General features: G+C 37.4%; 1 protein-coding gene across 2 annotated transcripts in view; it reads left to right on the top strand.

Moving 5' to 3' along the window:
• LOC121863231 (bromodomain-containing protein 3-like) overlaps positions 1-21,521 on the top strand; it is a 244,323-nt gene that overhangs the window by 26,628 nt on the left and 196,174 nt on the right. For both annotated transcript variants that reach the window (XM_042361722.1, XM_042361723.1), the window contains exon 2: positions 1-213. This exon is cut by the window's left edge and continues 637 nt beyond it. In XM_042361722.1, coding sequence (XP_042217656.1) covers positions 1-213 — 213 coding nt within the window. The remainder of the gene's footprint in view (positions 214-21,521) is intronic.

Below are 21,521 nucleotides of genomic sequence, written 5' to 3'. Positions count from 1 at the left end.
GCGCCCCCTGCCATGAGTGCTGTTACTATGACTAGCACTAGCTCGCCAGCCCTCTCCAACTCCCTATCCTCGCCACCTACGGCCACTACAATAGGGTCGTCTCAACTGCCATTACCCATGAGAGTAACTACCCCCCCAACTACAACTACAGTGCTGGGTTCTACTGCTCAGCCCACCGTCCCGGCACCTGCATCTACTAACTCCTTTCCTCCGGTAAGTACAAATGAGTGATTCTGTTGGATTTATCACACAAGAATGTTAAATGGTAATTTTGGGTGTTGATAAAACATAAATTAGTTTTATTATTTTAAGCATGCTTGTTTATTAGTTGTGAATTGGTACATCTAGATTTTATAGACCAATTTACATTCTTCACATGTTGGTCTTTCATTATGTTTCTACATCTTTGATGGCTTCTTTCCTTGGGAAATATTTGGAATTCTACAAGCAGTTTTGATATCATACCAAGTGAAGTAGATGCTCTGAAACAAGAACATGTGAATTATGTTGAGGTTGCCATTATTGATTCCTTGTGTATGGGCTCCCCTTTGTACTGAATAAATATGTCTGGTGTTTGTCAAGTGAAATATTGAAAGTGGCGTCTTCTACCTTGTGTACGGGGTCCTCTCTCTGCTGAATGAAATCAACTGGCGTTAGCCAAACAAAATATTAAAAGTGGCATCCTTGTAATAAAGGGGTTAGGGAAATTGAAGGAAAGAGAAACAGTAAAGGAGACAAAAGTGTAACTAAGGAGAATAACTTCGGAGAAAGGAAAATTATGCAGTAATTATAGAAAGTACTTTGTGAAATTTAGAGCAGATATGGTGGAGTAGCAACTAGTATTGTAGTGGGGTTGTTGCTAAAGAAAACTATGATAATGTGTGACATGCCAACAGGTTTATCTCTGATGGAGAATTATCTCTATCGCTGATGCCTTGTACTCGGAGCATATTTTAAGGTGTGAGGTGTGGGGATGAGAGTAATCTCAGGACAGCTTATCTAAACATGCTTTTATAAACATTGTTCATAAATGAAGTTTAACTAAAAGGTGGAGCTTTATTCTTGACGTTTCGTCACAAGACACCAAATGACCAATGGAGAGACATAACTTAGCTCTGCCCACCACCACATTACAAATTGTTTGTATAAATGTCTGTAACCCATATTGTGTATTCATTCATTTGAAAAGGTCTTGTGACAAAATGTCAGGAATAAAGCTCCACATCTTAGTTGTGTTTCCTTCACAACTGCACCACCTAATTCATTTCCCACTTTTTTGTGGTGACCTTTCCCTTATTGTCTGTTCTTTGCCACAAGCTCCCTTCAGGAAGCTGCTTTCCTTCCCAACTCTTATGGTAATCTCTTTATTTTGCTAATGTTTTTTTACACTCATAGTTGTGTCATCCAATCGGTTTTCCTCATAATCTAACCATTTGCTACCAGGAGTGTCATTTCAGATTTTGCTTAGGGGAGCAACACCATTACATGCAAAGAGTAGGGGTCAAAATCCTGCTCCACCGTGGTGCCGCCGGGTGGTGCTGTAACAGACAGAGCATGTTTTATATTTTCAATTTGCATCTGCCCGGTGTGGACCATGTGGCTGCTAGCAATATGACTTAATGTACTTCCTTGCTGCTACAGTATTCAGTAAAAATACCATTGGGATGTTCTCACCAAATCCAAATTCTTCTATATGAAAAAGGAATATAATTAAAATTTTCCTTGGAGAGCAAGACAGCCCTTGGGAGGAGCAAGCCAGGTCTTGGGGGGACAAGTGCCCCCCCCCCCTCCCCTCCACCACAAAAAAAAAATGATGCCCCTGTTTGCTACATGATATTTCTCTTTGCCCACCTACTTACCCTGACATCCTTTGTCTCTGGCCATCTCTTCCATAGCACATCTCCAATACACTTCTTTAAAACTGTCTCCCATGCATCACTTATACTAGTATAAGTCAATTTTTTTAATTTCAACATCCCAAATTCTACACCTGTCTCCTGTTACCATTTCCTGCTGCAACTACCTCAGATCAGGTGAAAGTTCACTGAAAGTCACCACACTCTAGCACAATGGCTCCGAACAAGGGGGGGTGGGTGTGTGGGGTTGGTATGGGTGGGGAGGCATAAAGCCACGTGGAAAACATATATACGGTACTGCATTGACATTCTTTTTTCTTTTATTCAGAAATTTTCAATAAAATTGCAATTTTTTCTTCGATATATTCAGTCTTATCCATATGCATAAGATACATAGACAAAATAATTATGAGCTAGTTGATCTTGAAAGTAATATAGATACAAGTACAGTGGTCCCTTGGTTTACGAACATAATTCGTTCCAGAGTCGTTCTTTAACCAAAAATTTCGTTAACCGAATCCATTGTTTCAATGGGATATTGGGTAATTGGTTCCAGCTCACAGAAAAGTACATTCAAAGTAAAAAAAAAATGCAGTAAAGTACACTTACTTTGAGGTGTATATGTAGAAGGTTCCTGGTTGATGATGATGATGATGGGAATTAGAAGTGGGGGGTGGAGGAGAAGGGAGAAGAAAAGGAAGTGGGGATGGAGGAGAAATCACCTTTCAGGGGACCCATGCTTGATGCAGTAATTTCACTAACAAAATTTTAAGTTCACTAGGTGTAATTCAAGATAATTTTATTTAAATCAACACTGCACTGCGCTATATATTATCAATATGCTAACTAAATTTCAGAATGACTAATAATTTTAATGTAAATGCAAAAAATATTCAAGACACCAACAAAATAGATGTTCACTCCACTGTAATCAAAGTCAAACTGACGGCTGATGGGCGCACAAAAAACTAGTTCCCTGTACAGTACTGCATATATTATCAATATAACTACCCGGTAAATTTAAAAGTGACTAATAATTTTAATATAACAATGCAAAAATATTAAAGAGCACAACTTTCTTGATATTTACTCCACTGGAAACGAATGTAAACATAGAACAGATTACTGAATTGGCAGACTAGCCCATCAGCTGATGTTCACAACAAAACATGTTTGTCGTAAGGATTTCGTTAATCGAAGTTTTGTTCATTACCCGAATTGAAGATCCTTATGGGAGGTACAATGATTAAAATTGATTACATTTATTTTAGAAAATGGGGTGGTGTGAGGATTTGGTAAAAACAAAAGTGGGATGTCTTTTATGAAAAAGTTGGGAAAGCACTACTGTAGCATATACAGATATACAGATATTAACCCTTTAAGGGCGGGTATATTGACGCTCGCTGTCAGCCCACGGCAGGGCCAAGTAAGTTATGTAGAAAATGGAGCAAATCACATAAAATAATGTTGTTCAAATACATGAAATATTTCAATTTTATTGCTCCATTAGAATGCTGAATCTTTTTTCTACAAATTCATATTTAGTCAATAATTCCGAGAAATAATTTCTTGGAGAAATGTGGGGGTTAAACTGAGGGTACATATTTTTCCGGCTCTGGAGCAATCCGCCATGCATTGTTATGGTAACCAGACAACAACACATCCATGAGTGCACCCAAACAATGGCATGAAAAACCAAAATATCATATATCTGTTGATCTTTAAAGGTTAATCAAATCTTAACAAAGCTTCACTTCTGGTCATCTGGTCATCAGTAAATTTTGATAAAAATTTGCCAAATATATAGGTCAGGTGGCTCAGAGAAAGTTCACTACAGTATACTGTATTCTTAACTACCAAAACTGATATTGCCTGCCTTATCCCAGTGACAAATATGTATTTTACTAAGTCTCACCTTTTGAGCGATGTATCGTGTCTTCACCTCCTATGGTTTAATACGTACTTGTTGTGTTAAACAAAAAAACGTAATTAATGTGTGGTATGTGAAAGTATAATTCTTGTTAAAAGTGATGAACATATGTACCGGTTTGTCTTTTGTTCATTTTTATTAAACAGGTACAGTACTGTATACAGTACTGTACTATATACTATATTTCAATAAGAATGCATTTCTGCTTCAAGAGTTTATGTCTACATTTGTTGTTGCTTGGGCAGAATGTTCTGGCATTATTCATGACAAATATGGTAGAGTGTAATAATTATGGTAGGGTTATATTGTAAGTGTTAACATATGATAGTAATGCTAATGACTCTTACCAAAGACAGACTATTTAAACTACACTGCCACTTTCACCATTCACCCTACACTGAAGTTGAATAAGCACTCATTTACTCAGCAGAACCTGAATCATATACTGTAGATAAATTAATTGTAAAACATTGCACACTCAAGGAGAAATAAGTATTCATTGAAAGTGGATTTCATACCTACAGTCACATTGTACGTACAGATCATATATCTACATTAATCAAATGAAATTAAGTGAAGTGTGTTATGGCATAGAGGGAACATCAGCTGTTGCCAGTTTGGTGATACTATTATCCTTTCAGGAAACTTGCTGTGTCACATCTTTTGGTGACTGTTCATGCTTTTCAACAGAACATAGAATATGTTAGAGAATGTCTCTAAATTCTTCTGTAATAAATTTTTTTTTTAATTTGTTAGGAAGTGGTTATTTTGAAGGCAGTCAGGCAATGCCTCCAATTTAATCATGCAATACTGGAACCTCTCACATGTAAAATACAGATTATGCAATACACAAACAAATTATCTATCCAAAATATTCCAATTTCATTTGTATACAGTCAATTCTGCTATAACGCGATAGTTGTGTTCTTGTAAAACATTGTGTTATAGAAATTCGCGTAATAGAAATAACAGGGCTTATGGAGAAAATAGGGTTAGGTGCAGATTACTACTCGAAATCGAAAAAAATTTAGTAGTTAGCCTAACACAAAGGTTAGCACAGTCTAAATAAATGTTACATTCATATCTAATAATGAAATCATACAGTTAATGTAACACTTTACCTTGAAAAAATATGAATATAACTTGATGGGGGAGAAGGGTGATTTTGAGGTTGATAACATGGAGCTTCTTTTCAGGGGTTATAGCCTTTCTTTTACGATCATCACTGGGAATGCGATCACCAGAACGCTTCTTGGAGATATTCTTCTTTACCATATTCACAGTTAATACCACAAAATTGGAGAAATAGTAAGCAAAAATCGCGTTACAGCAATAAAGTGTTTGCGTTATACAAATATCGTTCCTCTATTCATAAATCGCGTTAGAGCCCATTCGCGTTGTCAAAACACTCGTTATAGCAGAACTCACTGTAGTTAATATCCAAAGGTAGAAGTAGTGCTCCACATTACTGCCAACTATGTTGGTAGGTGATCTGTCATCAGAAGCTAATGTTATGGAATAAAAGCAGCCGTCCCCATTTAAATGTTTAATGTTAAACAGTGGGAATGTGAGATATAGTGCTATAATAAAATTTTCCTATTGGCCTATCCAGTCTTTCATGACTTCACCCTATACATTATTCACACATTCATTTGTATCTTATCAAGTTTCTTAATACAGGTACTCCTCGACTTACGACCTACTCGATTTACGACCACCCGGACATACGACCGCCGCAGTCGTATAAAATATTTTTCAAATTACGTATTTTCGAGTCCCGACGTTAGTGATTGAGCTATGTACTGAACATTTTTTTGTTTGTAATTCCATTTAAAATGGCTGGCAAGCGTAAAAGTGAAAGTTCTCGTGGTGCTGAGAAGAAAAAGAGACACCCATTTTAGATTTTCTATGTATTATTTTTCCATTTTTGACTTACGACCTAGTCGTCGGTCCCTAACCCCATCGTAAGTTGAGGACTGACTGTACTTGCAGAGGAAAAGGGTTAATTTCTAGTGGTCTCATAGGATTGTTTATAGCTTGGAAATCTGTAGTCTTATAGGCCATTTAGAGAAGACGGAATATGTGTATCTTTAAACAAATATTTAATAAAATCACCACAACTCCACATTCTGTTACCTTCTATCTGGAAGAAAAGGAGCAGAGCAGAAATAATTTGGGCGAGGGACATTGTGGTCGCCATAGACGACCATTGTGCATGCTGTTGGCACACAGCTACTCTAGAGGGGGGGGGGATACACCCCCTGGAGCATTTTCCTGCGATCTGTGGTACTTAAAGATATCAGTTCTACTATTTTCCCCTTGACCTTTCTTTAGATTCGATAAAATATCTGTTGTCAACGATAAGAAACAAATAGCTTGTATACTTGAGTGGTTATCAGCTGGTTATCAGTTCTGAGCAACACCAACAAGTGGATGCATGACTGCAAGTGGGCACTGGAGTGGACTATGCTATAATGCAATATTAGTAAACAAAGCTTACGAAGGGCAGAGTGGTGCTTCAGAGGGACAGGATAGACCTCTCTTCTGGTTACTGCAGGCAAGGGGTCTGCATATGTACTTATGAATTCTTGCTGACATTTCTCATAATGGAGATACGTACTACTTTCCAATTACTGTACTGTGTTAGATTTTATCCCAGATACAGAGTTTTAGCCAGGATTTGTAAATCATTAGTCACTTGATGAACCTTTAATTTCTCTTCGTGTTGCTCTTCAGGTTGGTACAGTATTACTAATGGATCTGGAAATCATGTGCCTATTGGGATTGAAAAAAAATTTGCTTGGATGCTGGTAATTATTTTTCTTTAAAGTGACTGACAGATATTAATGATGAAGTGGAAAATACTGCCAGTAATTCTATTAGTGTGTTGTTGTTGTTTTTTTCTCATGAAATTGAGTTGCAAATTGCATGGGCCATTCTATGTATCACCCTTAATCCACATGGATTTTATATTTTAGGATAACTTTACTAAGGGGTCCTCAAGTCCTAAGACAGTGCCCCTAGTTTCAGCCAGGGATAATGTTTAAATAATATGGATACTATATTGGTCATCTCTTCTTTCCCTGAATTACTACCTCTGACAGTGCTTTAGATGTATATATTCCTGGAAAATTGAGCACTACATTATAAGAAACAACACTAAAAGAGGTCAGTACAGTATAACATGGTTTCATAGGAGATGACTTCATGGAAGCACTATTTCTTACCTATGAGCTGTATATAAGGGCTTTATTGTGTATGACAATAATAATAGTACTGTAGCTACACATGATATGTATTTTAAAACATTTTATAAAAAAGAATAATGTTTATTGATGTTGGACTTTAAAAAAAAATTATAGTATGTACTCGCCAGTGCATTTAGTCAGCACTTGTGAAAGATCCACCATCGATCTTAGCACGATCCTGTGAATGAAATGATGGATTGGGCAGAAGCCCTTTTCTTGTCTGCATTCTTGAGAATAGTTCAAATTGAATACACACGGATAAAGAGAATTCATTTACACACAACGAATGGAAGGACGCAGCCTTGTGGAAGGGAGGGGGGTGTATGATCATTGAGCAAGAATATGTACATCTCTACGCATCTCTCCCCAAGATGGCCATGCCAGCCGAGTCCCATGGCACGCGATTTGAATTTTCGCATCTCAAGAAAGTGATGTCGATTTATGAAATTTGTATACTGTAAGCTAATTTTTTGTATCTAGAACGTTTACATCACGGGGATACATTTATTAAGAATTGTTAATGAGAGAAGCTTTGTGACAATGAAGGGCTAATGGGAAAGTAATATCAAATATATGCAATGCAGATGATACTGCTCTTTATCACAGATAGTGAAGAGACATTACAATAACTCATTAACAGATTAGTGAAAAATATGGTTTAAGAGTTAATGCTGTAAAGGTGAAAGTAATGATTGTTTCCAAACTGGAAATAAATCCTAAAATCAAAATTATGGTAGGCAACAAGGAACTTAAAAAATGGAAAATTTTGTGTATTTGGCAAGTAACATTAGCTGTAATGGTAGATGTACGGAAGAAATCGAAAAAAGAAATAGGGCAACCAAAAACAGCAAGAGACATTAACTTCAATTTGAGAAAAGGGCTGTTGAAAGACTTTGTATGGCAAGGACAGTTGTATCAGTCAGATGTATGGACACTTTTAGCAGACACCAGGAGGAGGTTAGAGGTCTTTGAAATGGGGTGTTATAGGACCTATAATATAGGTGAATACTAAGAATAAGCTACATTAACAGGAAAACAAATGAAGAAGTACAAAGAGTAACAAAAACTTTGAGAAATACTTTTAATGTACTGTATAGAAAAAGAAATGAGAGATATTTTGATCATATTAATGGGCAAAGTTGAAGATAAGGAGGGCCAGGGAAAGGCTGAGACTAGGATGGATGAATGAAATTAAAAACTGGGTCCCCAGAGGGATAGAAAACATTAGGTGATTGGTAAAAATAGCCCAAGAATGTTAAGAATGAAGGACTGGTCACCAACCCTCAGATATGAGGACTGTACTCTATTGATTGATTGACTGTGGAGTTAACACATGCTTATGGGAAGCATCCAAAACTGTTGAGGGTAGGTGGTGATTGGCTTAGCAGTGATTGATATATGCCACTGTCATTCATTGAGCACAACTCAAGAGAATAGATGAATGTTGTTAGGTCTCATACAGATTTTTAGAACCATTTTATAGATTTTAATGTATATATTTTTTTTACAGTAAATATATTACCATAAACATTGAACATTATAATGAAACAGCACTCTTAAGAGATATGCCTGTACAGTCAGTTCTGCGATAACGCGATGGTTGTGTTCTTGTAAAATATCGTGTTATAGAAAATCGCGTAATAGAAATAACAGGGCTTATGGAGAAAATAGGGTTAGGTGCAGATTACTCGAAATCGAAAAAATTTAGTAGTTAGCCTAACAAAGGATAGCACAGTCTAAATAAATGATACATTCATATCTAATAATGAAATCATACAGTAAATGTAACACTTTACCTTGAAAAAATATGAATGTAACTTGATGGGGGAGAAGGGTGATTTTGAGGTTGATAACGTCGAGCTTCTCTTCAAGTGTTATATCCTTTCTTTTACGATCATCACCGGGAATTCGATCACCAGAACGCTTCTTGGAGATATTCTTCTTTACCATATTCACAGTTAATACCACAAAATTGGAGAAATAGTAAAAAAAAATCGCGTTACAGCAAACAAGCGTTCGCGTTATACAAATATCGTTCCTCTATTCATAAATCACGTTAGAGCAAATTCGCGTTATAAAAACACGCGTTATAGCAGAACTCACTGTACTGCATATGTAAATGATATAGATAGTGGGCTAACTTGAAGAATAATTGAATATGCTGAACTTTGAAGGAAATTGCAGTTGAAGCTCACAAGCTTTTCATGCCATCGAGATTGAGGGTGGTGATTAATATTGCTTGCTAATGAATGATTTGTCATGGATGCAGTGGATCTTAGGATCTTGCACCTAAAATATCAGATACTTAAAACAGTTTTGTATGAATCCAAAGGCCTTAAAAACAAATTATCACATAAATAATAGTTTATGATCTATAAACAAGTTACAACAGACCCTAAAAGATTCATTTTAACAGGGAATAGTGCACTCGGACACAGGTCATCGACCTACAACAGGGCCTAGGGGGGCAAAAAAATAAGAGTAAAAAGAAATTAAAAATAGAAAAGAAAAAGATTATAATAATCTACACCACGAAGATACCGGAAAACCAGCTTTTTTGAAGCGAGACAGATTGTATGAGTATGGAAACACAGAAGAAGGCAGAGCATTCCACAGTTTGGCTGTGTGAGGAAAGAAGGATGTACTACTATAATGGGGGTACATTAAAAGGTTGGAGTACAAAGTAGAATACAGTACAGTATACAGTACAGTACTGTATATAATCTATATAGTACAGTACCCATAATTTGGTCCATTGAGGATGGCCATATCAAAAGAACAGGTGGAAGGCTCAAGTATACTATGCTGTACTATGCTCTAATATGCTATACTATGTTATGCTATACTATACTTTACTGTGTAAGCATAGAAGCCTTCATCCAGAATGTAAATAACCTGATGAAAAAATAAAACAAATGAATTCACAGAGTAATCCTCCACAGTAAAGTCACTGTTGTTTGCTTCTTTCTCACAAATCATTCAGAGTATATGTGCTTAAGAAATCTTGGGAAGTAGGTAGTAAATATATCAAGTTTAGCTACAATATTACACCAAATTAAGGAGCAGTTGAGGGCGAGTGACTGTACAATGAATCACAAGATTGCAATGTGTGGGATTTAAATTACTGTCGGTGGGAGTCACACACATGTGTGCAAATATTCTGCAAATGAAGGCACCGTAATTGAATCTAAATCAAATTATGCAGAATTGTACATGTGACCAGAAACCCGGGTGACTTCAGACAGTTTTAAAGGGTTTTTGTTAATGCCAGTTACAACAAATCCAGAGACTTTTTTATGATCAATATACAGTATAGGGTATTGTATTCCCATTACATGTTAAAGATACTGGGTATAAGAAAAATAGTGCACAAACTCTCCATGGAGGGAAAAAGTGCAAAGTGAGTAAAGTCACAATGTAGGATTGGAATGACTTTAGACAACCATTGATTTAGCTACAGGGGGTCCCCCACTTATGAACGCCCGCTGATACGAACAAGGTTAAACTTGAATTTTACAGTATTTTATTTGCCTGATGAATTATTTTTACTTTAATTTTCTGAATTTTGTCATTCTATTTCTTTTGTCTTAAATTAAGTGATCTTAGATGTACAGCTCCTCCCCGACTTACGACAGGGTTAGGGACCGACATCCAGGTCGTAAGTCGGAAATGCTTAAATAATACATAGAAAAATATAAAATGGGTGTCTCTTTTTCTTCTCAGCACCACAAAACACTCACTTTTAAGCTTGCCAGTCATTTTAAAGTGAATTACAAATGAAAATTTTGTCTGTGTACTGACTTTGGGACTCGAAAATATGTAATTTGACCAAATTTTGGTACGACTGAGGCAGGTCGTAAGTGCGGGTGGTCGTAAGTCGAGTAGGTCGTAAGTCGGGGAGGAGCTGTATAAAGGACTAAGGCTATGAAATAGTGGGATTTAAACATTGCTTTGTAAGTACAGTATGCACATTGCATGTGTTCTAACTTCCATACAAATCCTCAGGAACGGAGCCCGTTCATGACCCGGGGACACCCTGTATATAGAAAATAGTGCCCACCACTCGGCAAGTTTTCCCAAACATGCAGGGGTGACTTGGACATTTAAAAGAAAAAGAAAATTAAACTCAATTTTAAATTTTTATTTTATTCTAATTTTTTTTGCTAATACAATAGATTAGTCAGTACATTTGTAATGACTTTCAATGAAATAATGCTGTATATGTATTACAAAGTTAGAAATACAAGAAAATTTTAAGAGCTTATTTACTCTGGCCAAAAACCAACATTAACATAAAAAAATCATTCTGCACTTTCGATCAAGGTTTGTGGCAGAACTTAAACAATATATTTTTTTCTAGTGTTCTAATTTGATTTGGCACAGGATTAGCAAAAACACAAAAATGATAGCATTAATACAGTACTGTGTCCGAACTCACCCCGAAAAAAAAAAAATAGATACACTTCATTGACACTTAATATCAGCTAATGTTGTGGAACATATTTATTAGTGTTTGGTGATTACAAGCCATTTTCCCTGCTGTACACCCTCAGGTTTTTCGGACCAGAAGGTTTTGAGGTACATAACCTTCAAATCATGATTTTTTCCCCCAAAATTTTATTTTTACTTCGCCAATAACATTGACAGAAAATCAGTTGTTATATGCTACTCATTATTCATCTTCATTATTTATTTTTTTTATTTTGTTTTTTTTACATCCGTCACAGTATTTATGTAAGCTTGTTTAATTATACCGGAACGTCCAAAGTTATCCCGGTTGATGGTAATTGCCTTGAATTAAGTGCATTACAAGTATGATAAAATATATACCCAAACACTGTCTGAAATCACTTCGTCTTACAGTACAGACATACCCCGATAGCTGACACATAATAGGGACCAGGAAAAGTTGTTGGTTAGTGAATCAACAATTATCGAAGCAATTAATCCCATATGAATATAAAAAAATTTCAGGGTGTTAAGGACCAGCCACCCCCAAAATACTTCCATCTACCCTTGATATATCTCTTGTCAAGCAAGAATATAAAGCATGAATTAGGAGTTACCTGTGTTGAGGATGGTAGAGGGGCAGCACAAGAGGAACTATCACTGGGGCATTTCGACATGATTACGTAGCACACAAAGTTGGAAATACAGTAAACCCCCGCTTTACGCGGTTTCACTTTACACGTTTCCACTTTTACGCGGTACCCTGCCGAAACCGGAATGCTCACTTTCCGCGGTGTGTGTACCCTTTTACGCGGAGAGCGGCGCGAGCAGGGTGCGCACAAGGTCGCCCAGTCATCAAAACATTACCGAGTTCTTCACCCGCCACCCACCACAGCCGGCCCAAGTCAGTGATAATGATAGTGAGGATATGGACTTATATGGACTTTGAGGGGTTTGACAAAGAGGCCCTGCAAGCCTCTGTGGTGGATAGTGATACAATTGATACAAGTGATACAGGTGAGGGCCAATAATCAATCTGCCCTCTGCCTCGGAACCAACCCCCCATCCCCGTGTGCCCAGCCATCTTTTCTACTAATGTAAGTGTTAAAAAACCTAATATTATTGATATTTCTCTTAATTATTAATTGTGTGCATGCCATCATAAAATTAAGAAGTTATTTTTACTACAACGTAGGTATTGTGTCTGAAAAAGTGGAGTTTGGGGGTCGGCCCAGTCTCTATTTCAATTAATCCCATATGTTATGTTGTTCACTTTACGCGGGCCGCCGTGGGTTCAATTGACCGCGTAAAGTGAGGGTTCACTAACGAAAATACATGAGGTCAGAGTCACATGGTAAGTGTAAAGAAAAACAGAGAGACAGGAATGACTCGGAGGCAAAACACAGAGCCCTCTTGTGCCAAGAATTTGCACCAAACCACTGCCCTCCAAATTTAAAACAGCTCTGCTGCTCCTCTCACGATTGTCGGATCTTTGGGGCATCAACGAAACTTGGGGGGGTATTTCCCTTAAATGCGAATCAGCAGTTATTGGGACATCGGTTTTCGGGATATACCTGTACAGTCGTCCCTCGGTTAACGAACACAATTAATTCCAGATGGTCGTTTGCTAACCGAAATCATTGTTTCAATGGGATTTTGGGTAATTGGTTCCAGCTCACTGAAAATTACATACAAAGTAAAAAAAAATTGCAGTAAAGTACACTTACTTTGAGGTGTGTATGTAGAAGGCTCCTGGTTGATGATGATGATGATGGGAATTAGAAGTGGGGGTGGAGGAGAAGGGAGAAGAGAAGGAAGTGGGGGTGGAAGAGAAATCACTCCATGCTTGATGCCGTCATTTCACCCATAAAATTTTAAGTTCACTAGGTGTAATTCAAGATTATTTTCTTTAAATCAACACTGCACTGCATTATATATTGTCATTATGTTAAATAAATTTCAGAATGACCAATAATTGTACTGTAAAAACGAAAAAATACTCTGTGTTCAAGAGACCCACAAGCAAGAAGTTTCCTCCACTGAACAGAGATATAAACTGAGGCCTTGGTGGGTGAGTGAAGTGGCTGATGGGCACACCAAAAACTAGTTCTCTGTACTGCAATTATGTTAAATAAGTGTTAAAATGACTTAAAATGTTAATATAAAACTTAGAAAATTATTGAATAGTACAACCTTCTTGATATTTATTCCAATTTTAACGAATGTAAGACCTAGAACCGATTTCTGTATTGGCGGACTAATCTTCCAGCTGGTGAGCAAGCCAAAGCATGTCGAAGCATTTTCGTAAGAATTTCGTTAACCAAATTTTTGTTTGTTAACCGAAATGAAGATTCTTATGGAAGGTAATTCGTTAACCGAGGGACCACTGTATTTGTATTGTTGTTTGATGTAATAACATTCTGTCAAAGTTATAAATTATGAATTCAGAATAGTTACAAAATGAGCAGAAAATTTCTTCCAATTCTGAATAGTATGAACTAGCTATGAGATATTTCAAGACAGGAGATTTGAACCACATAAACTTTCCAAATTACGATGATTTCTGAAAGGTATTACAGTATTATAGTTTCTATAAAAAGTACAGTTATTTCCCTGTTAGCCGGAATAATAAGTGTAGATTATTCGCGGATGACACCCTGGATGTACCCAAGAATGTCTGCAGGTAGTTTTAAAGTTGGCGGCATTTTCAAGGCTAGGACAGGAAGCCCCGAGTTGTATGGTGTTTCGCAGGGTGTGTCTCTTGTCCCAGGTGGCTGGGCCTTGTGCGCCTTAGTGACAGTTCTTGTGCTTGTGATGGCTCCCAAATGCCCTCAATCACCTTCATTGAGCCGCGGGAAGGTGCCCAAACATGTGAAAAGGTCATGTATTTCTACCATACATACGCCTGGCAATGGGAGTGGGTAAGGGGAGTGAGTGACTGCTAGTTAGTGTGCCGTTTACAGTTGTGACTTCTTACTCCCTGTCATATTTCACTGGTTTTAGTGTTATTATTAGTGTTTACTGATAGAATAGTGTTTAATAGTGATTAATTATGGCATTATTGCTAGGCTAGTTCATCATTGTAACCAGGGCTGTGGAGTCGGAGTCGGAGTCGAGGAGTCGGAGGAAATTTCGGCTTGTGGAGTCGGAGTCGGTAAAATTGTCCAGACTCCGACTCCGGTCTTCAAAAGTGACAGTGGAAGAAGCCATACCTGCTTACCCAGAGATTGTAAAAGATGTAGCTAGAGCTGTGACAGCAATGCCACCCACTCAGGTCAGTGTAGAAAGACTGTTTTCTGCACTGAAAATAATCAGATCAGATTTAAGGGCTTCCATGAAGGAAGATCTGACTGAAGCTATTCTGTTCCTAAGAACAAATATATGAACTCAGGCATATTCATTGCAGTGATTCCACTGATCCCACTAATTTTCTTAAATTATTAAAAGAATTTATTTCCATTTTATAAGCATTATTATGAATTTATTGTAGCAGGCACAGTATAGCACTATAATTTTGGACGATAGTCTCTTCTTTACCATTTGAAATTTTGAATTATATCAAATTTTGTTTCGTTGAAAACTGCACAGAGGCTCTCAGCTACAAAACAATTAGCTACAACCTGTTTTTGGTGAGATTAAGGCAAATTTAATTTAATAACTTAATCATGTAAGGTTTATCCATTTTCCTTAATAAGGTATTCATTTCTTTAATGTACATAAATCTATAACTTTACTTTAAAAGGAATTGTAGGATCATCATTTAGATCCACATCAGATTATGAGCTTAAACAAAATTCATATGCTGAGATCGAACTTTTAGATATACATGTAAATGGTGTTTTCTAGTTAATATCTTGAATTCTTAATAAATTTATTTTTCTTTTGATTGAAACTTTGAAAGTCAAGCCTATCATCTTTTTGTAGTTCTTAAATATCGTCCAGATCATTAATAAAGCTGTAGCAGTATAGCCACGGTGTTTTACTTTTTACCTACGCAGGTTACAACATACAAATTACAATTAGGATGGTAGAAATAGTTGTTACAAATAGGCCAAGGAGTCGGAGTCGGAAGCATAAAAATTTGAGGAGTCGGAGTCGGAGTTGAAGGTTTTGTCTTCGACTCCACAGCCCTGATTGTAACCACCAGGCTACTGGACCAAGCTGTGAGGTGTTATGGTTTTTCAACTCGTATTTTCGTGTAGATATACCTAACTTGTATTTTCGTGTAGATATACCTAACTTTCTCCATATGTTTTACTCACTTACATGCACACACCGTCCTAAATACATACTGTATTGTGAAAAAAGGTAACGTGTGCGTATTTACAACTGATTCGCCAGGCAAGAAGATGACGGTAGCAATTCGTGTGATGAAGGGTGGGGGAGGGGGTTTTGAGAATTACAATTAAATGCCAGGTAGTGACATGTCCTAATATTATGTATTTAAGTAATTATTAGATGTTTTAATTGCCTGTATGTTGGCCTGGCAAGTTAATGCTAGGCATTTTCATACCTAGGTATAAAGCTAGACGTCGCATTCTGGATTGAACAAAAAGATAATTGTTCTAAGGGCAAACATGTAACAGGAGGAGAGCACAGAGTGTAGCTGTTGCGGAGCACTGCTAGAGAATCGGCGTCCTAGTTGATCCTCGTTACAGTAGGGCTGGGATATATCACGACTTTATATAACGATTTTTTTATATCGCATATACCAAAATTATCAAAATTTTCCTGTACAGTATATAGCAATAATTTTTTTTATTTCGTGAGGGAAATCGGGCAGGAAATATTTAAAATGTACTGCCATGGCAAACAAATGCGTTATTTGCTCACTAGAGGCGCACCGTGGCTGCTCACTCACGCATTCACGCTCGCCCGCTCAGTCCTTCTGAGTGAGTGACGAAAGCAGCTGACTCTACTGCAGATTACGACTTCTAAGGTGAGTGTAAATGGGTTGCTAATGATGTGAAAAGTGAAGTGAAAATAATGGAAAGCTTAATGGAAAAGATTTAATACTGTAACTAATATTTTTGGTTTGTTCGTTTATGATTGTCAAGTGAGGGTGGCAGTGTTGTTGTCGGGATGGCGCATCAGCAGCCGAGTCTGGTGCAGATTCCAATTTCTAAAGCGAGTGTAAATGGGTTGCTTGTGACGTGAAAAGTGAAGTGAAGATAATGGAAAGCTTATTGGAAAAGATTTAATACTGTAACTAATATTTTTGCTGTTCGTTTATGTAGGTGTGGGATTGTCAAGTGAGGGTGGCAGTGTGGCGTCTGCTACCGAGTCTGGTGTTCCCAGGATGGTGAGTCAGCTGCCGTGTCTGGTGTTCCTTGATATTGAAATAACCTGTTGTTCCCAAGTCTAGTGTTCATTGGTGCTTTAGTTAGTAAGAAAATGAACTCGTTAAGTCAAGTTTAGTAAATTTTATTGGCCTCCAGAACCTAACCCTATTTCCCCATTGATTACATGTAATTATACAGTATAGTTATTTAGTATACTGTATAGCAAACATCCTTGGACCCTATCTTGCGTTATATCCCGACCTTACTGTACTATGGTGGAGCAGGTAGTGTATGCAAACGGTGACTGTGTTAAACTTTCATAATTGGCTTTTATTTACTGGTTTGGCAATAGTTTTTTTTTTTGTAACTTATTTATTGGTATTATTTTTAATTATTCCTCACATTTCCTGGTACAGTACTGTATACAGTATATTATTTAAAGAAAACTATGGCTGTGAGGTGTTATGGTCGTTTTTCAAATTGTATTTTCGAGTAGATATACGTAACTTTCTTTAGTTTATTTTTACTCAGTTACATGCACACACCATCCTCCATACATATTGTGAAAAAAGTACAATATTACACCACAATTACCAACATCCTACATGTTGGGTTGGCTAGATGGTTATGAAAGAAATTTTGTAAGTTTGATCTATGGATCAACCCAGCTGGCGCTCAATGCCATTCATTCTAGAGACCGTAATTTTTACGAGGAAAAAATTACCATATGGCAACCCAACCAACCCAACTTTAAAGCATGGAGTTGACTTGGGGGTACCGTAAACTCTTGCATTTTATCTACATTTTGATACATTTTGTTGTCTTTTTTCTGATTATTTGTGAGAGGATTTACCTATAATTATTTATTTGTTTCTGTTTAGTGTGTGTGTGTCTACACACACACACACACACACAGATATATATATATAGATAGATATAAGAACAGCACCATCCCATCTATTGTTAAAATAATAAACAACTCCTGATTTATGTACTGTACAGCCCTGTAAATGTATTCAATGCTTATTATATCATGATGTCTAAATCAAATGTAAGTCTGTATATTTTCAGCCACCGGCTGCAACTCTACTAATAAACCGTTTTTTATTATTATTATTATTATTATTATTATTATTATTATTATTTTACACACACACACACACACACACACACACACATATGTAAGTTTGTATATTTTCAGCCAACGGCTGCAACTCTATTAATAAACCGTTAATTATTATTATTATTTTTATTACACACACACACACACACACAGATGCAGTACAGATAAAAGAAATAATTGTCCTAAGAGCAAACACATAAAGAGAGTATACATTTCTTTGCACACGAGTAAAAATGTAAACAACAACAACAGCAACCACCACCACCATCTCGGTCAGCAAATGATATTAGCAGTTTTGGCAATTTGCGGCCATTTTGAGACCCAAACACCCATGAATTTTAAGGGAGCATTCTGTATCAATCTTCTCCCTCCATGAAGGAGGAATTGTACGCACACTGTATACTGTACATACACCGTCTACACACTAGCATACACTGTCCACTCTGTTATGTGCAGTACTGTGCATATGGTATTTTCACACTAAGTGAATGTACAGTAAAGTACAGTGGTCCCTCGATTAACAAACGGTCCAATTAACGAAATTTCGGTCAACGAATTAACTCCCATTAGGATTTTAAATTCCATTAACGAACAAAACTTCGATTAACGAAAGCCTTACGAGAAACGCACTTTGTTGTGCTCATCAGCTGATCGGCTAGTCCGATGTTTACATTCGTTTCCAGTGGAGTAAATATCAAGAAAGTTGTGCTCTTGAATATTTTTGCATTTTTTATATTAAAATTATTGGTTATTCAAATTTAGTTAACACATTGATAATATATACAGTACAGAGAACCGTTTTTGTGTGCCAATCAGCTGATCGAATCACCCACGAACGCTTCTCAGTTTAATTTTGTTTACAGTGGAGTGAACATCCAGTTTGTTGGTCTCAATTCAATTTCAATAACACCAGAAGCATCGGGCAAGTGTGACAAGTATATACATTATAAATATTATAAAGGGGCTTACTAAAGCCTAAGGAAGGAAGGATATTCCTTTAACACATAATCAATGTTATTTACATAATACAGTCAATCCTCACATTACGCGGTCCCGCATTCCGCGTTTCACCGTTAACGCGGTGCCTTGCCAGAACCTAACATGCTCACATTCCGCGGTCGTGAACCCCATTACGAGGAGAGTGGCTGGCAAGCCGCGCCATTTTTGGATCTAAACCTCCCGCCATCCGCCATGTTGTGTAAGAGGCGCGAAAATGGTGCGCACAAGGTCGCCCAGTCATCAAAACATTACCGAGTTCTTTACCCGCCACCCACCACAACCGGCCCAAGTCAGTGATAGTGATAATTATAGTGAGGATATGGACTTATATGGACTTTGAGGGGTTTAACAAAGAGGCCCTGCAAGCCTCTGTGGTGGATAGTGATACAATTGATACCAGTGATACAGGTGAGGGCCAATAATCTGCCCTCTGCCTCGGAACCAACCCCCCATCCCCGTGTGCCCAGCCATCTTTTCTACTAATGTAAGTGTTAAAAAACCTAATATTATTGATATTTCTCTTAATTATTAATTGTGTGTGCATGCCATCATAAAGTTAAGATAATATTTTTACTACAACATAGTTGTGTGTCGTCAAAAAGTGGAGTTGGGGGATCGGCCTGGACTCCATTTCAATTAATCCCATATGTTATGTTGTTCACTTTAAGCGTTCCTCACTTTCCGCGGTACCCTCCGGGTTACATTAACCGCGTAATGTGAGACCCAACTGTATCTGGCCAGTATGGGGAGGATCATCGTGTCTGTCAGGGGGTCGTAGAGTGGTGGTCCAGCAGGCGTCACGGAAGCGTTGTGTGTGGGGACATCTTAGGAGGTAGTGGATAAGGGTGCGGCTGTCGGGTCTTCTGCATAATGCACAAGAGCGTTTCTCAGGGGGATACGGGGATACCAATCTCCCAAGCAAAGTCATACCCAATAATGATATGGGCAGCAATCACGTCCTCCTTTCCGCGACCCTTTCCCATAGACATACAAGAGGTCAGGAAGTTTACGGAGGACATTGTACCAGGTGGGCGGGGAGTCCAGGGGGATGGCTGCTTCCCGAGCTTCACTCTGTTTGCGTTGTTGGTCTCTTGAATATTTTTGCATTTTTACATTAAAATTATTGGTCATTCTGAAATTTAGTTCACATATTGATAATATATAGTGCAGAAATTATTATTAAACACGAAGAAGGCATTAGAACCAAAGCACTCTGTAAAGAATATGGCATGTCATCATCGACTGCCTCTACTGTCAGCTGTTTGATATGTAAACAAAGCTGCCGGAAAAAAGACATACACACCTCAAAGTAAGTTAAAATATAGTATTCTTTTTTTTTTTTTATTATTGTACAGTATACTGTACAGTACAGTACTGTGTTTAGTTTATATTTAATGTTTTGTTAATTCTATTACCGGTATACAGTACTTTGTGTGTACTTTTTCTGTGAGTTGGAACCATTTACCCAATATCCCATTGAAATAATAGATTCAATTAACAAAATTTTCGGTTAATGAACAACTCTGTGGAACCAATTGTGTTCGTTAATCGAGGGACCGCTGTACTGTATGTAATTGTAATCACTTTTTATGTCTTAACACTGCTTTAGCTGTATTCTTGTCTGATTATATGCTGGTAAAGTGTACAGTACTGTACTGTGAAACACATCATTGCAAAAACAGCAATGATTAAGCAAACAATCTTGTACAATGGCAGCAGACAATGAACTACAAGATATACTCTTTTCATGCTAACCTGGCCTGTAAGCCACACCCCTCTTCTACTAATAGCTGATTGGTTCATAGAAAATTCAAACAAAATGTGTTCACAATTGGTAAGCAGACCTGTTATTATCTAAAATAATGCTAAATATCTGTACTATCAAAGTACAAATCATTTCAAGGCATTAGCACCTCAGAAAGGATTTTAGAAAATGTTAAATACAGTTAACCCTCACTTTACGCGGTTAATGTAACCCGGAGGGTACCGCGGAAAGCGAGAAACGCGTAAAGTGAATAACATAACATATGGGATTAATTGAAATGGAGTCCGGGCCGATCCCCAAACTCCACTTTTTGACGACACACAACTATGTTGTTGTAAAAATTTTATCTTAACTTTATGATGGTATGAAAAAACAAGTAATATAGAAGAGGTTAGTGTATGTATATTATGTATGCTGGATTATGTATTATGTATGTATATTATGTATGTGCTCCATTTATATTTATTCAGCCTAGCTAGCAGCGTGTGGCAATGTTATTACCATATCCCACACGCTTAATTAATGTGCCTGGCGACGTATGGAAGCTGCTAATGTATCACTTGCCATACGTCGTCTATGGTAGTTGACCAGGACCTTAGCTAGGGAGCAGTGCTACCCACCTCTGTGTACATACTCTTATCCAGTAAACCGAACCTACAAAACTATACAGGTGTTTGTGTTCTCTCCTGTATATAGAACTTATTACCCAGAACATCTAACATGGCGCAGTGCGTAGTTTTACTGGATTATTACGAGTGATTAGTGCAAGTTTGTGGAAAGCCGGCTGATGGATCCCCGCCTTGGGTCAACCCCGCGTCATCCCTCGAAGAATTTCGCAACTTTGAGCAGTGTCAGTGACAGTGATTTTC

This window comes from Homarus americanus, unplaced genomic scaffold (genome assembly GCF_018991925.1).
Source record: "Homarus americanus isolate GMGI-L3 unplaced genomic scaffold, GMGI_Hamer_2.0 scaffold46197, whole genome shotgun sequence".
NCBI lineage: Eukaryota > Metazoa > Arthropoda > Malacostraca > Decapoda > Nephropidae > Homarus > Homarus americanus.
Note: the sequence above shows the minus strand (reverse complement) of the source record. Positions and strands in the feature narration are given on the sequence as shown.